The 15,798-nt window shown below is 39.6% G+C and overlaps 1 protein-coding gene across 5 annotated transcripts in view; it reads left to right on the top strand.

Annotated features, from left to right (window-relative positions):
• The window catches only part of PCNX2 (pecanex 2), a 151,171-nt gene that overhangs the window by 14,618 nt on the left and 120,755 nt on the right, over positions 1-15,798 (top strand). For 4 of the 5 annotated variants that reach the window (XR_010471482.1, XM_065057771.1, XM_065057769.1 and 1 more), the window contains 4 exons: positions 150-209; positions 7,752-7,899; positions 8,068-8,213; positions 9,562-9,655. Coding sequence is in view for 4 of the 5 variants with exons in the window: in XM_065057771.1 (XP_064913843.1) it covers positions 150-209; positions 7,752-7,899; positions 8,068-8,213; positions 9,562-9,655 (448 nt within the window). In the remaining variant the exon portion in view is untranslated. The remainder of the gene's footprint in view (positions 1-149; positions 210-7,751; positions 7,900-8,067; positions 8,214-9,561; positions 9,656-15,798) is intronic. The other variant, XM_065057770.1, reaches the window with a different exon arrangement.

The raw sequence follows: 15,798 nt of genomic DNA, 5'->3' as shown, positions 1-15,798 counted from the left end.
GTAAGGATGCGAGATTTGGTGCAGCAAAGGCAGGTGCCACCTCAGGCTACTTGCCAAGTGGTTGGTGCAATCAGTTTAGAAGATCTGGGGCAAAGTGAAATAAGACCACCTGTACCTCCCCCTTCTCCAAAATGTTTGGTTTTCCTTAGATCCTATAACAAGCTGTTCTAAGGCAGCCCAAGAGGATGAAATCTCAGTACCTATGAAGGGTAAGTAACTTAATGGCATCCAGCAGAACAGTTTGGCCCTTCTGTTTTACAGTGGTATCCCTGTCCATGGGCTCTAGGGGATCTCTGTTTCCTGGCTCATTCCTACAAGAACCTTTGATTACGTGAAAAATACAGAGCTGATTTCAAAATTTGTCAGCTTTTTTCAAAACAAATGTGAAATTCATTTTTTTAGCTTGTTAAAAAAATAAGTAGATCGTTTTATTTTCCTGATGCATTATCTACTTGTAGATTCTATCTACCTTTTGCTCTGCCTTTCCTAATTCTTTTTCCTCTTATCTGTTCTATCAACTACATTAGACCCATATCTCATTTCATCTTTCATTATGTCCTTTTTTTCCTTCGGCTTTATTTTTCTAATTCTGTGCCTTCACTTCCCCTCTACATCCCTCCTCAGTTTCGCCACTCTGTGTCCCTCCTATGTGACCTCCTTATTTGCCTTCCTCTTCACCCCACTTTTCTCTCCTCTTTCCCCTGTTATTCCTGGCAATGTACTGTTGCTTTTCTAGCCTTTTACATGCTCTTGAGCTCGCCTAAAGCTGTTGCCTCCCCACATCTTGCAGTCACTTCTTCTGTACTTGCCCTTCTCTCTATTCCCTAGCCCAATTTTTCTCCTCCAAGACCTGGTGCCTCTGTTCTGGTCTGATCTTACCCATCTCTACTGGCCTCTCGGACCTTTCTGCAGAGCAGTTTCTGCTGCACACTGTCAAGTTTATCAGCCTGTCAACTGGCTCCTGTCTGTGCTCTGTGGTTTCCTAAGATGTGTGTGGAGCAAGCCCAGCTTTTCACCAGAGCCTGCTCAGCCTATCCCCTGTGGATCCCCCAGAGATCCCTCCTAGGTCCTCCAGGGTGTTGGGCTCAGGGTCACCTCACTGTGCAGCAGCACCTAACAAAACCCAGGTTGTGGCAAGCAGTTTGCTGTCTTTGCTACTCATCAACCCTAAAAAGGAGCATTTACGCAATGATTTGATTTCTGTGTGATATGATGTAGCTTGAAAAGAGAAATATTAAAATTTCGGAGGGGAGCTTTTAAAAAAAGAAAAAGTGCAGCTAATCTGCAAAGTGTTTTCAGACATGTATTCTCAGATAATATGAATGGGGAAGATTGCTGCATGAAAGAAAGCAATGGGAGATCAGAACAGATCAGACTCATAGATTCCACAGTGACAAAAATCCAACAAACCAAAGCTTTATTAATGTATGTGTAGTTATTGTGCTTTAGATCTGGCAGATGAGGTTCTTACTGGAATCCAAGATCCTGTGGAAACAGGAGGAATCTGCTTTTTCCCTCAATCTAAGCTGTTTCTTAAAGAAACCTGAACTGAATCTCCTACTTTCCTTAAGTCTCTGTATGTTTGTGAGATGGTGAAGCTGAGCTGCACACATGTGTAATTAAGCAGCCCTGCTTGTTTCTGACGTGGGCCCATCAAGTGTCACCCCAGAGAGGAGCGGGGTGGGCAGAGGGGTGCACTGCAGGGGTGATGGCTGCAGCTCCTGTCCCTGCAAAGTGGCTCCTGCACCTTGGACCCACGCTGTGGGAAAAAGGATATTCAATCTGAAGTCTTTAAGCCAGGGAGAGGAGAGGTAGTTCAAAGGCAGTTATTTTTAAGAGCAAGTAGGCTTTGTTTTCCAGCCTACTCAGAGTGTGCTGTTTGCTGAAATAAATTACTGTCATTAGTGGCAGCTTCCCCACAGTAAGAGTGGATTTTAGGAATGAGAAAGCTTCTAATTTGTTTACAGCCATACAATTACAAATATGCTTTAACGAAATAGCATCTTAGAGCAGATCTGAATAAACATTATTCCCACATTAAAGTGGTTGTTTAAAAAAAAAAAAGTGGGAGGGGAATACAGAGCAAGTCAATATGCACCAGTTGTTTCGAGGGAGGAGGTTCATTGTGTTTGTCTTTTTGTTCTTTTAACCTTGCAAACCCCCTAATTGGTAGAAGCCTGGTCCAAGTAAGCATGAAATGCACCCCACAAAGGTGTTTATTAGGCAATGTGAGAAGCTTGGCAAGTTCCTGGAAAGCTGGATATTAAGAGCTGTGTGTAAGAAAGCTGACATTTCGCATAATTTGGAGAAGGTGGAGAAATGTGCTCATCAGAAGAGTCTTGCAAGTGAGTGCGTGCTATGGATGGGTCTTTGTTACGGGTGCTCCCTCCTAAGTTCTGTGGAAACAGAAGAGATACCGTCCTGGCCACATAAGCCTCTGCCAGTAGACAGCTCGGTAAAATGTGGTACAAGAAAATTAAAGCCTTCCTTTATGCTACCAAGGATGCCAGGTTTAGTGTGTTAAAGTATAGGACATAAAAGAGCTGTTTAAGAGCTTTTCTGTTGCCATCCCACCTCCTCTAGATCTTGAGAATGTACCACTGGCACTGTTGCTAAAAATGACTTTCAGACCAGTGTCCTTTCAGTTTTGAATCAAGCATGCACCACCCATGTAATGAGAGCCTGTTGAAGGGCAACTGCAAATTTTCTTCAGTCTTTGAGAAGCACAAGGGAATCCGGGTTTATTGGCTGCTTTGGTTCCCTCTGACATGTCTAGAGCTGCATAAGAGCAGCTGTGCATTAGACTTAGGGCAAAAACTCATGTGTGTTCCTTCTGGCACAGCTGACTTGTAATCTAGGACAGGCTGTGTTATCACCCAGGGAGCAAAGCTTGCCGTGGGAGTGGTGGGGGCCAGCACGGGAGAACCTAATCCAGGACGGCGTGGCCTGAATTTAGATGTTTTGCAGGCTCTTTTTAGAAGAGGTACTCATCATTCTGGGCAGTGCACAAACCACAACCTCAAGTGAGTTCTGGATCCCAAGTAATTACCCTTCTCCTATAAAAAGTTAAAACATACTTCTGTGGATATTTTTAGTCTCCTCAATTTTTTTACCCACATGTGAGAAAGAGGGCTATCGCCTGCCATGTAATCATGGGGGAAAAGGATCGTGTCATTGAGTCACCAGCTGAAATAAGAGCCATGGTGGGAGGGGACAGCAGGGGGTTTGCTGGTGGGCAGATGGCACCCAGAGCCCTGCCCAGCGCTCACTGTTCTCATGGAGCAGCTCTGTGCCGTCTCTGACTCTCATGCTGAGTGCCAGGGAAGGACCGTGTGGTGTTTGATGCCCTTTTTGGATGTGGAGGAAATGGGATGCAGAGCTTGGTTCTTTAAACCTGGTGCTCCATGTGTAAGGCTTGACGGGCTGAGATTTCAAAATTTCAGTCTTTTAAATCAAAGAGGCTATAGTATGTTTGACAAGGCTGACACCTGTAAAGAAACTATGAGGTTATTTCTGAGGTCTGTATTCTGACATAGTTGTTAGGTATAGTGATTACACTATTCACCTGAGACCTCGAAACACTTGACTTTATTACCAACACTGCTGCTGGCCAAGGAGATTGTTTTGTGCAAGTTGCTTCTGTGCTGAAGTCTGTCTGTCCTGTAACAGGTACAATGAGTATTGCTTCAGGAGTAATGTGGTAATCCTGATTAATAGATAATTTTGTGTGCTTCTTCAGTGCCCACATTGAACTTTTATACCAATTCCTGGACTGTATCGGGTTCCTTGGGTACTACTGTTTGGTGGGTGTCCAGCTTTGATGCTAGATTTTTCTTTTAATGTATTTGTGGCATAACAGGCAAATTTGATTTGACAATAAAGCACATAAATGAGTTGTTTCTGTTAATGCAGTCAGTGAAGAAAGAGTGGGAAATGTCTATTAAAATGCTGTGTCTGATCCTTAGAATATATTCTCCAGAGATATGAATGGGACAGTTCACAATTCGTAGAGCTTTTGTTTCATGCCAGGTACTAACAAGAGCACAGAGTGATTTGAAATCACTTCTCTGTGGCTAAACAGGCAACAAATGTATTTTCAAGTAAAACTTTCTGGTTTGGAGCATAGCGCTGTGGAAAGCAGAAGATTCTACAGCAGAGCAATTAATGAACAGAACAGACTCAGGCTTAATTAGCTTAATTCTGCTTGACCAGATTTCAAACCAGATGGCATTCAAAATTACTACGACAGTGACATTTTAACTTGTGGAAACTGGGACAGGGATATGCAAGTAAAAGATGAGGAAAAATGTCTGGGAGTATCTGGAGAGAGGGCACAAAATAGTAAAAATATTTTGAAGAAAAGTTACAAAGCAATAAAATTTCAGTCTGATTACCTAATAATAAAGCAACTTTGAAGTTGAGACGACCAACTGTCAGTGTATCTGGTTTACTGCATGTATAAAAGCTCCTCTATTCCACCTGTAAAACCATTTTGAGCCTCCTCCCAGTGTGGACCAAAGGCCTGGCTACAGAGGTGATTTGGGATACCTAAAATCTGTTCCACAAATCAGTAAGTTACATGGCACAGGACATTTATGGTAGTGGCATTTAAATTCAGAGCTCATTTGTCAGCATGGGTGTGCTTTGTTCTTAAGTACTGTTGCTGTGCTGTTACAGCTCTTTAGTGCAGATAGAACTTTAAAACGTTTACAAGAAGTATCTTATTCCCATATGGGACATAAAAGAAATGTTTATCTTGCTAAGGATTTCACCAGGTCAACTAAGGGATGTATCTTGTGCTTGACTAAAATATGAAAATTGTGTACAAACCGAAATGTGGTGGTATGTACAGGACTCTTCCTAACCACTCTTCTCCAAGCCTGACTTAGCCATGAATCTTGATAGTTACTCCTCACTTATCTGAGTCATGTGGTGTATAATTTCCAGATAAATTATGGAGTTACTTGCAGAGCCTGGGTCTGAGCTTGGGCCTCCCATGAGCCCAGCTGTGAGTATGGCAGAGATGCATGGAGCGGTGGCTGGAGGTAAGTGGCCCTGGTAGGAGGCCACAAGGCAGGTGCAGGTACATTGCCTTGTTGTGCTTTTTACTCTTCTCTTGCTCTTGGAGAGCGTTTTTCCCTAGTAACTTGAGCTTTGCCAGCACAGTTTCCATGTAAGGAGTGTTTGGTGACATGGAGCTGATTACGTACCCTGGCAGAACACTCCTAGTCTAGACACCTCTATCTCCATTTTAATACTGAAGGTGTAAGTCATTCAGAAGAAAATGAGTAATAATCTTAAAAACCACTCACAAACCCATGATAGCCCATCTTTCCAGTGCTGAAAGTACTCATCACCGTGATGTTGTCTGATTGGCACAGTAAGCCTATAAGAAGCAGTACTGTTTATGTTTTTATTATTATGACTCCACTGCAGGGAAAAGAAGTCTGCAAGGCTTGTGGTTTGGAATGGAAGAGAGTGAGGCATTTTCTAAAACCACTAGATAATCAAATTTAAAATCTTTTTAATTGTTCCAGACCTACAACCAGTTTGAGGCAATATGGGACCAATTAGCTTATTAAAACCACAATTCCTGGCCTCTATCAATTATTCTTACAGCTTGAATGGTGCAAGCCTTTAGGAAGGTGATTTCGATTAGGTGTCTATGGCTGTGTCACCTCCCTCAGGTACAGTTACATTAAGGGGATGCTTCAGTAATGCCACAGTTAAATAAGGCTCAGTTTCTGCTTAAAATAGTGTTTAGATCTTTAGGAAAGGAAATAAGTGAAATAAGTGTTGTCTGCTCTCCTCGCTGCCTGCCCCCCCTATCCCACCCCTGGCACCCCCCCTTTTTTTTTTTTACTAAATAGAAGAAAGAATATCTGGAAGACCTATTGAATATTGTCTCTGTGCACAAACAGATGCAAAAGATTTCCCTAAATCAAACTTAGGCTCATTGTATTTATTGCACAAGAAGTCAGGAGGATCCTTGGTCATTGAGTGCTACAGAGAGAGAGCAGGTGGCTCAGAACATTGTCAGTGTTGTAGTGAGATCCATTTTTTTTTCCCTCTCATTCTGGAAGCTGAAGGAACACTGGTGTTCCAAGCAAGAGTTGACATGGTGTCTATCTCTGCTGGCCATTCCCTCTCGCTTCTGGTACCCCGGCTGGTGAATGTCGGGTGCCCTGGTGAGGTTCTTCAGGCTTGGTGCTGCTTGTTGTACTTCACACTAAGGGCTGAGACCTGCTGGTGGATGATACAATTAAAGTGCTTCTTACGCTTCTGGATTCCCCTCTCCAAAAGTAAGTGTAGAATGTCTGCAATGAAAAGTGGTTAGTGTGAGTGTCTGAGTCTTTAGGGTATTAGAGGGGTGTGTCCTGTGAATTGAGACTGCTGTAGAAATGTCTTAACTTCTGAAGGTAGGTAGGTTTGTAGAAGTGATGTTATTAGATCAGCTGATATGGTTGGAGGAAAACAGGACAGATGATCTGAAAGGTTTGCATGTCCAAATGCTTGTCTGGTTTTTTCAGTTTTGTGAGTTGGCCTAATAAAAGAAGTTACATCTCTCTACATGCCTTGAATCTGTTTTATCCTTAGACTGTCTTAACTATGACGCCACTATTTCTTTTCTGGTGACTCTTACCATTAGGATAGAAATTGTATTGGCAGGTAATGTAGAATGGAACTTTTTGTGGGGGGAATTTCTGTGGTTTTTTTTCTGGATGATTAGATTTCTCAGGTGTTACAATAGCGGGTATTGCGAGAAGTGTGGCTAAGTACATTTCAGTACACCTTGCTTGGTGCAAGAAGATACAGGACTCACTGCAGTATCTCCAACAAGCACAACAAAACCTATGTATATTATTGATTAATTTCATTTAAAGTGTTTAATTCAGTGATGGCACATGGTGGTGATGAAATCACTGACTTAGTTGTGCTTTAAATCCTAACAGATACTTTTTTTTTCTTTAGTTTACAGCCAAAGCACAGTTGTAAAATACTTCACTATTTGACATGAATGTTAATAACTAAAAGAGATTATCACTTGAAAATTGTACATGTATAAGTAAATGATATACACTCATAGAAAGGTAATATAAATATAATTGGTGTTCAAATTGATATTCAAAGTAGTAGAAATTGGACATGTCTATAATGTATATTTTAAAATATGTATTTCTGTATTTTCCAAGCATAGGAAAATCTACTGTGAAATTATTTAGTCAGTTTGTCCTTTGTCCTGCATCAGGTGCGTGGCTGGTGGGGAAGAGGGATTAGGCAGCTACCTGCTTTCCCATCCAAGAGCACTATTTCCTTTGAAGGTGCTGCTTTCCCTTTCCTAAAAGCGGAATGGGCCAGTGCTGCTGCTTTTCTGTTGCCTGCAAACACAGCTTGAGAACAAATTAAGGCCCCCAGGGAAGCAGCTTCTTACCATTCTAGGTTAGGGACAAATTGCTTCCCTCTGAAACAATAGAAGAAGCAAAGCAGAAATTCTCTCTCATTTGTCCTTTGCTTCATGCAGCCTGTTCTTGAAACAACCCATTCATGCAACGTCTTCCAGTCAGAGTACCTCCTCGTCCAGATTTCTGTCATTGTAATGTTTTGAGTCACTTTAATGTTTTCCATAAAACTAGTAATTGCTGTAGTGTTTTGGTTTTTCTCTTTTAGATGCTCTTGTTCAGTAGTTAATGAATGAAACTCTTGACAGTCATCTGTGGAGAGTGGCTCCACTTCACTGCCCTGTTTTCCAGATAGCCAGACAATGGAGAGAAAAGAAGAAATGGTGGGAACAGAAAAACACTGTGAGCAACTTCCTAAACAGGAAAGATCAGATGTGCAAAGCCAAGATCGTGCTAGTACTAGTCCAGTGCCACCGGAGTCTGCCAAATTTGCAGCACTGTAAGGCCAGTTTACTTTACAATTTTCTACTTCAAAGATATGATGTAAGCTGTTTTGTTTCACTGACTAGAAATGACATAAACTTTTAATTAACCTCTCTTTCTTTTTGTTTTATTGAGAACAAGAAAAAAGTTCCTCATAGTAGTTTTGAAACATTTTTGTGTCAAGTTACCAGGGCAGCAGGCAAAGGCAGATAATCTACCGGGTAACTTCTCAGCAAGACAGTTCTGTCTTGCAAGTAATAAGTGGACCTGAGGCGTCTGTGCAAGATGAGCTATCCGTGGATGCGATGCACGTGTTCATAGATGAAAACGGTGAGTTTATGTAGCTGGAATAATTACAATGTGTGAGGAAATATCTAAACAAACTTGAGATGCTCTGGAAGGCTATTTCTTGTCTGTTACCAACTGCTTGTTTTTCTGTGTGCATGGAAGAAAAGGGCTTAGTAATTTCAAGTCAGATCAGCAATAAGCAGAGTTTTCAAAATGCAATAGCGACCATCACAGACCTGAGGCTTACACAGTACGTGAAGTTTATCTTCCAAACATCACCCTCAAAAGATGCTGACTAGGCCAAAAGACTACTTCTGTCTTTGCAGAACCACCCCTGACAGTTTCTGCCTGGTGAGGAGTTTTGCAGTGGCCTGGTTGGGCAAAATGTTTCTCCTTTTTTACTGTTTTGTTCTTTGGCTGGCTCAGACTGAACTGTCAGACAACATGGCGGTTGCTCTTGTTTGAAGTTGTGGTCTGGTACCCTTTCCAAGAGAATTAATGGGTGACTTACTCTTGCCCCATGCCTGTGCTTTGCACGACGCTGCTCTGCAGCTGTTGCTAGAGGCTGAAGCTGTTACATACTCGGTGGTGGTTTGTTTGAACCTCATGTAGCGCCCTGTGAGGTATCGGCCCACAGCTCTGAACAGCAGCCATCCCAAAAGCCGTGTTTCCCTTAAACCTGCCTTCAAAACCAGTGCAGAATGAGTGCTCATGGTAGCTGGGTTCCTTGGGTTCATGATGCCAGAGCAGAGGTGTTTTGGTGTTCTGCCAATTCCTTCTGGCCCCGCTTGCAGCCCCTGCTGTGCCGCAGGGCTGAGATGAGAGCTGCCAGTCAGGCAGATGGCACGACCCCTGGGTCAGTGCGCAGCGACCTGTCACTTGATGCTTGAAAATGGAAAGAGGGGAGAGCAGCAGTGACTATGCTTTCAGCAGAAGTTCTCTTTGCTTTTTACCTCCTGACCTCACCTTTGTCAACTGAAAGAAAAAATTTGACGATTTCACATTTTACAGTGAACTTATATTGAGAGATGGGCTTTGCATTTGCTTTACATACCTTTAAATATCTGTGTAGCACAGAAGTCTCTAGCATGTTTGTTCCTTTGGATCTTGTTTTGATTTAAATTTCCTTTTTTGCTCCCATGGAGTCTTGTGCTCCTTGCTGGAAAAAGGGGTCAAATTTTTACTGTAACTTCTGTGTTTTGATTTGTCTTAGGTTTTTATTTGTTCAAATGTTAACTTGCTTTCTGAAGATTAAAGTAAGCCTAGTGCACAAACTGAAAAATGTATTTATAAATGTCCCTGGCCTAGAATGTATTTTTTATGAACTTTGAATGTAAAACATATGATCATATCACCAAACTGATTTTTTTTTTCTCTGTATTTTCTAAAGGGGAAATTAGATCCTGTTACTTAAAGGCCGGCTGTCAGAAGGAAGGAAATTTTCGACATCAGCTATCAAATTGTGATTGTATTTCAAATGCTCAGTAAGTAAGCCCTTATTTTTAGAAAAGTTAAAAGTTGTTGTTGCTAGAAGTTATGGAACTGATTGTAGCTGCAAAAGATGCATGCGAAGAGGAGCACGGGAAGAAAAAAAAAATCTGTTAGCCCATTCTAGAGACATCAAAGCATGTGGGTTTTGTTCTGTGCTAAAACAGTGATTGCTTTATAAGATAAGGAGAAAAGTGAAAAAGAGAACCAGAACTAGCCAGTGTGCTTTCATTGCTTTCTGGGAACAGCCGAAGTCAAGTGTGGTGATATAAATGAGATTGTAAATAAAACAAAGTGGGACTGTTGCCAGCTATTCTTTCAACCTGGATGTGCTGCTTCCTTCCATTGCCTGTTGGGTCCATGGTAGATGGTGGTGCTGTGTCAGTATCAGCCAGTGATGTGGTTTCCTGTGGATTCTAGCAACAGAGCATTCCACCCTGCGTGAAATCTCTAATGATAGTTCGCCCCTCTGAAAAGGTGTCTGAACAATTTTCTTTTTTCAAAGGTCTTTTTGGAGTAATTCACCTAAATCCAATGATATATATTCCACCAGGTTATTTTTAAATTAATATTATTTTTATATAATTTTTTAGTGTTATTGTTTGTATTTTCAGCTATAGGCGTTGACCTAAAAAAAGATATTACCTGTACATGCATTTTTTGTCCTGGAAATTTTCAGAGCTTAAATGTAGCATAAACAGTCTCTTACTAATAATTTTTTAAAATTCTCTCTTGATTCTGCCAGAAGCTACTAAAAATTAGAATTGTTCCAGATTGTCTCCTTACTTGTCTCTCACCAAATTGTCTTTTACTTGTCCAGCAGTCTAGCTTTTAAAATATTTAAAAACTTGAGTTATTCAAGTTAAATTTGTGGAGGTCTTTATGTTGCGTTGATCACCAAAAATGATAATTCCTTTTCCATCTTAACCCTCACTTTGGCAGGTCATTCTTGTTATTGAGTTTCGTAAGATATTTAAACATTGGCAGGTAGCTAATTAATTCCCCAGTTACTGTCCATGTAATTACCTTGACCCCACTTCTGTCTGCTATCTTGCCAGTAACACCTCTTGCCAGTGGTCCCTGTGGGATGGGTTCCCTGCTGTGCTAATTGCCTGTAAACTTGATGTGCCCATTACCTTGCCAACTTCACCTCTAGCCATAAAGCGCTGTGATAAGCTTTGACAAGACAAAGTGTAAACTGCATTCTCAGCTCCTGGATTACATTAGAAACTAGTTACAGAAAGACCATTTGAATCTGTTTCAGAGTGAGAAAATGGAGAAACAGCTTTCTCATCCTGAAAACCGTTCTTCTGCCCCATTACATTAAGTTGTTTACCAGCCTTTTTCTCTCTTTCAGTGAATCCTTAATGTTTCTGTGCTGTGTGTCTTGAGTGTGAGCTTGGTGTCTGGGAATATAGCTGAGAAAATTCACATTTGTGTAAAACGGGTGCCTGGTATATGCTTGAAATGCCTTTTTGCATGGTTAGTTTGACTTCTTGCCAAATGACCACTAGGTTTACATCTTACCTGTATATAACAGTTACAATTTCAAGGTAAAATTCTTCCCATTTAGATTGGTGCTACAAAGCAAAACCCACAACTGTTAACATTAATGCATCCGTGTATATGATATGAAAGAATGTACAAGTTAAAGCATCATTGGAGGTATATAGCTGTTTTCTGGGATTAGGAGAACCAAGTTGGAGTTAATGAATGTCTTAAAAATAAGTAGGTGTCACTCTGACACAACTTTTCTGTTTACCACTCTGTGACAGAAAGCAGACATTTCCTAGGAGTTTAATTGCCCTGAATGAAAACTGAATCAGTTTTGATAAGCAGTCAAAAAGATAAATGTGAGCTATCATGTTATCTAGGCTTTAAATGTAAAGTGACTCATAAATATTAGTGAAGGCGTAAACCCCTAAAATTACAGCAATTACAGTAATAATAAAATTAATGATTTTTGCATGATTTGCATGATCCATCCCCAGTAGAGAGGCTAATATGGACATAAGATATACATCGATGCCAATAATTTAACAGCGGTCATATATTCTATGCATGCTTGCTGTACCAAATAATATATTTTCAAACATTTTTAACCACTTTGCTAAATGTGCTTTCATTGCATATTGGGGTTCTTGTTTAGAAGGTCAAGAAACCTCTGTGTGTGTGTAGATGCATACTGAAGAAGAATGTGTCAGTATTTGATACCTGTCAGTAATGTAGCTTTCATCAATGTGTTTGAAATACATCTATGCAAAACTCTGTTCAATGACGTAAACTATTGTAGTTTCTTTTCCCGTGTATCAAATACTGAAATAATATACTGTCTGAATGTATAGCCTACAAAATTTGAATGTTTTATCGCTATTTTTGATCATGAATAAGTGAGGTGGTAATTTTATGATGTTGCTAAAAACATAAAAAAGCAAGTTTACATAAACTTCAGGGCACTAATATAACAGACTTTACTATTTTCGTAGTTTCTATGCAGTTTTGCCCCAGGCAAAAATGTATTTAAAATTTTACTGTGTATAAAATTGTGGTGTTAGTAATGAAAAAGAATAGTGCTTGGAGAAACATTGAAGACAACATTGAATATCAGTATATAATACCGTTAGATATGAAGTTGTTAAATAAATAGCTATATTCACATGATGATCCTTGAAATGCTCCCATGTTTATACATTCAGATTATTTGTTCACATGTGAAGCAGTTCACATGTGTGATAGCATGATGGCCCTGTGAAACTCAGATGTTTTCCTCCAGAAGTTTTACTCATGATCTATCGCCATGATTTTTATTTCAGCATAGCATTTTGCCAGCTAATGTGAATTCGTTTAGGTTCAAGAAGGGCTTGGTTTATTTCCAAAAAATAGTTTGCATTTTTTCTGTGCTGTTTTGCTCAGGCATATATTGCAGTCCATCTCTGACAGGTTCACAAGCACTCAGACCCGAGGTTAGATCATTAAACATCCCTGAAGAGCATTCCAGTGTAGGATCATTCTAGATGCTCAACAGTACTTATGGATGTTTGAGCATTCTTTTTTTTTGAACCCTTGCGTTCGTTTCCATTTGAAGCACAGAGCTTTCTTTGATGTGTGCAAACACGTATGTGCTATGGTTAACTACACTTCAAAAATTACAGGAGGTGATCCACACACAAAATTCTCATATGGATATGGCCATACCAACCCAGGAATGTTGTTTCTGTCAGAAAACTAAGATGCATGTAGCTCCAAGGAAAACTGTTGTGGTGTGGTGGTTTTTTTTTTTTTGTTTGTTTGTGTGTGTGTGTGTGTGTTTGTGTTTTTTTTTTCTGGTGGGTTTTTTGTTGTTTTTAAATTTTGTGTGTGTGTGTAAAAGTTTTATTTCTTAAGTTGAAAAAAAACTAAGGGCTGTTTTTTGAGGCTAGGCCAATTCTGTCTCTCAAATCAAGTATTAGATCTTCTAAAGCCTATGGGAGTTACGCTCACACAAGCTGTGGAAGCATTTGACCATTTATTTTTCTTTCAAGAAATTTTCTGAGGTTTAGAGAATGCTGTTTATAAGAATACTGCTTGTATTCCTGAGCCCATTTCTCTCTCCTGTGTTAAACTTCTGAGAAGAAAACTATATTGAAACTCCCAGTTCTGTGCAAGGTGGTAGCATGATACATATGAATTGGTTTTAAAGGGATAGAGGTGGTGTCTCTTCAGAACAGTCCAAGTTTTTACCAACAGTGATGCATATATGGGTTTAAGTGCTGGACCTATTCTTACAGTTTATCACTTCATGTGTCTGGTAACAATCTGCAGTAGTGATAAATTGCATCAGAAGGCTGCTGTGCTGCAAATGTGTAACAGAAGCCGGAGTTGAAAATAAATATGTAAGATAGGCCACAGAAATGGATGTATGGCATGCAGCTGAAATACTTGAGAGTTGGAGCAGAAAGAATGATTGCCCAGCCCTGAGAGGGAAAAAAATTAAATCTTTCTTTCTTAGCTGTAGGTTCTCCTTCCTGCCTAAATGACATTTGGGCTTTCACTTGAAACTGATTGTGTATATATACACTTGCTGTATACCTTTAAAAAAACAAGAATTATTATAATTTGAGCCACCTTCTGCTTTCTTGGTAATGTATATTTTTAAACGTATATATATAGCTATCAATATAATTTTATATATGTATATAATTGTATTTATATATGGTTTATTATTACACGTGATTCATCTATATCAGTACCATTCACACATTCATATTGCGTTTTGCACGTTTTGTCTGAGCGATTGGTCCTCTAAACTCCTCACTTTTTTACATGAGGCTGTGTCACTAAAACCAGGCTTCTAAGAAGCTATTATAGTTTGAGTCTAAAATATTTCACAGTACACATAGAGAATTCCCATTAAGAAAAAAAAAATCTGCTTAAAGTTTTTTGGTTTTATCATATTATTTTGGGGGCAACAGCAGGCCCAATAAGTTAAAAAGAAGTAGTTGCTGCAAACTAGTAGCTAACAAATGTTAAGAAAATAATTTAAGTTACCTGCCAGTACAGCTGGGAAGTGTTGGTGTTTCTGGCCCTCGACAAAAGAGAGAGCTTCAAACCAATGAGTTAACTTATTTGATTTACATTCACGTCCCTGAATAAGCTGTTTGAGTGCATTATACTTTATGGAAGTATCTAACTGAATGCCTTAGCGGTACTGTATGTCTTTATAAATTCATTAGTACTTCAGCACATTCAGTGACTGAAAATTCCATGAGCTTTTGAGGTTTATTCCTCATAGGATAAAGCAGACTTGTAAGTAGATTTAAAAAAAAAAAAAATTTATTTTCTTTTTAGCATTTCAAAATGCCATTTTAAAATGACAAAATACTGTGTCAATAAAACATCTTTATATTTTTCAGCAAGGTGACCCAAATAACGAAGGTCATGCACTGCTCTAGTAGCATGCTGCTGACTCTTAAAGATTTTGTAAAGCTGCTTGGCAGGTTGTGCGGCTGAGTCCAGTTTGAAATGGATGTGACAAATATGATGTAGTTCTTTTTCAGATGCAGTGATTTCGAATGAGCTCGTCTCCAGAGCGAAGTGCTGCTTGAACACATAAATGAGCATAGCGTGTCCATGTGCATGCTGAACATGGTAATGCTTGAATTCCAATAAAGCCATTGATTTTTCTGAAAAATACTTTTCACAAAACTCAGTAGCATTTTCTGGTTGGTTTGCTGAAGACAGGAGGAAAACTTTGTGTTGGCTTGGCCAGTTAAAATCCTTTCCAGTATTTGTAGGGTTTTCTAGCCTTGCTGTGAACACGGAGCAGAGGAGCGTTTCCAACAGAACGAGACTCAGATATTAGAGGGGGCTATGGTGCCACATGATGGCAGCAAAATCCTGCTCAGGATTAGGAGCTTTGGGAGTCCTTCAGCTTGTGGGACTGGCTTCTCTTCCCTCCCCCCACCCTTTCCTAAGGAGAGTTAGAAGGGATGTTCTAAAAGACTCTGCAGATAATGGAACTGTGCTGTTAATGGTGCTGTTAATGTATTAATTCCAGTAAAGCTTCATCTTCTTAAAATGCATCCTCTAGTTTATTAGCTAGTACATGCTGTTTGTTTTTAAAGTTGTTAGTACATTTATCTTTACTCTGAAATGTCACAGGTTTACAGATTATGCATTTACAGGCTTGTTATCAAAATTAAAAAAAAAAAAAAATCTGAATACAAGGAATTGAAGATGTAGTGAGTGGATCCCATTCTTAAAACACTTAAGAAGGCATGCCTGAATTCTTGACCTCATACTGTCTGCAACACCTACTGGTAACATCTTCTGCAAGGCTTTTCTGTCCACAAGTTGTATCTAACCTAATGAACTTAATAGGTATAACTGCTCATTTTGTAGTCCATTGCAAAACTTTAAGAGTGATCTTATATAATTTTATGTCTATTATGTCAGTAAATCAGTACATCCAACCTTCTCATTCCGTAAACCTGGATATTCTGTCTTATTGTTAGGGTGTTATTACTTCTAGTTAAAACAAATGCTAGAAATCTTCCTCAAATCTTGTTGCATGTGTAGCAATATGTGAGCAAGATTTAAAAGAGATTTTGTTGTTATCTTGAGCTCCCCTCAGCGGTAACCACTAAGGAAAGTTAAAATA

Source organism: Columba livia, chromosome 3, assembly GCF_036013475.1.
Source record: "Columba livia isolate bColLiv1 breed racing homer chromosome 3, bColLiv1.pat.W.v2, whole genome shotgun sequence".
Lineage (NCBI taxonomy): Eukaryota > Metazoa > Chordata > Aves > Columbiformes > Columbidae > Columba > Columba livia.
The sequence above is the reverse complement of the archived record's forward strand: the minus strand, read 5'-3'. Positions and strand labels throughout refer to the sequence as shown.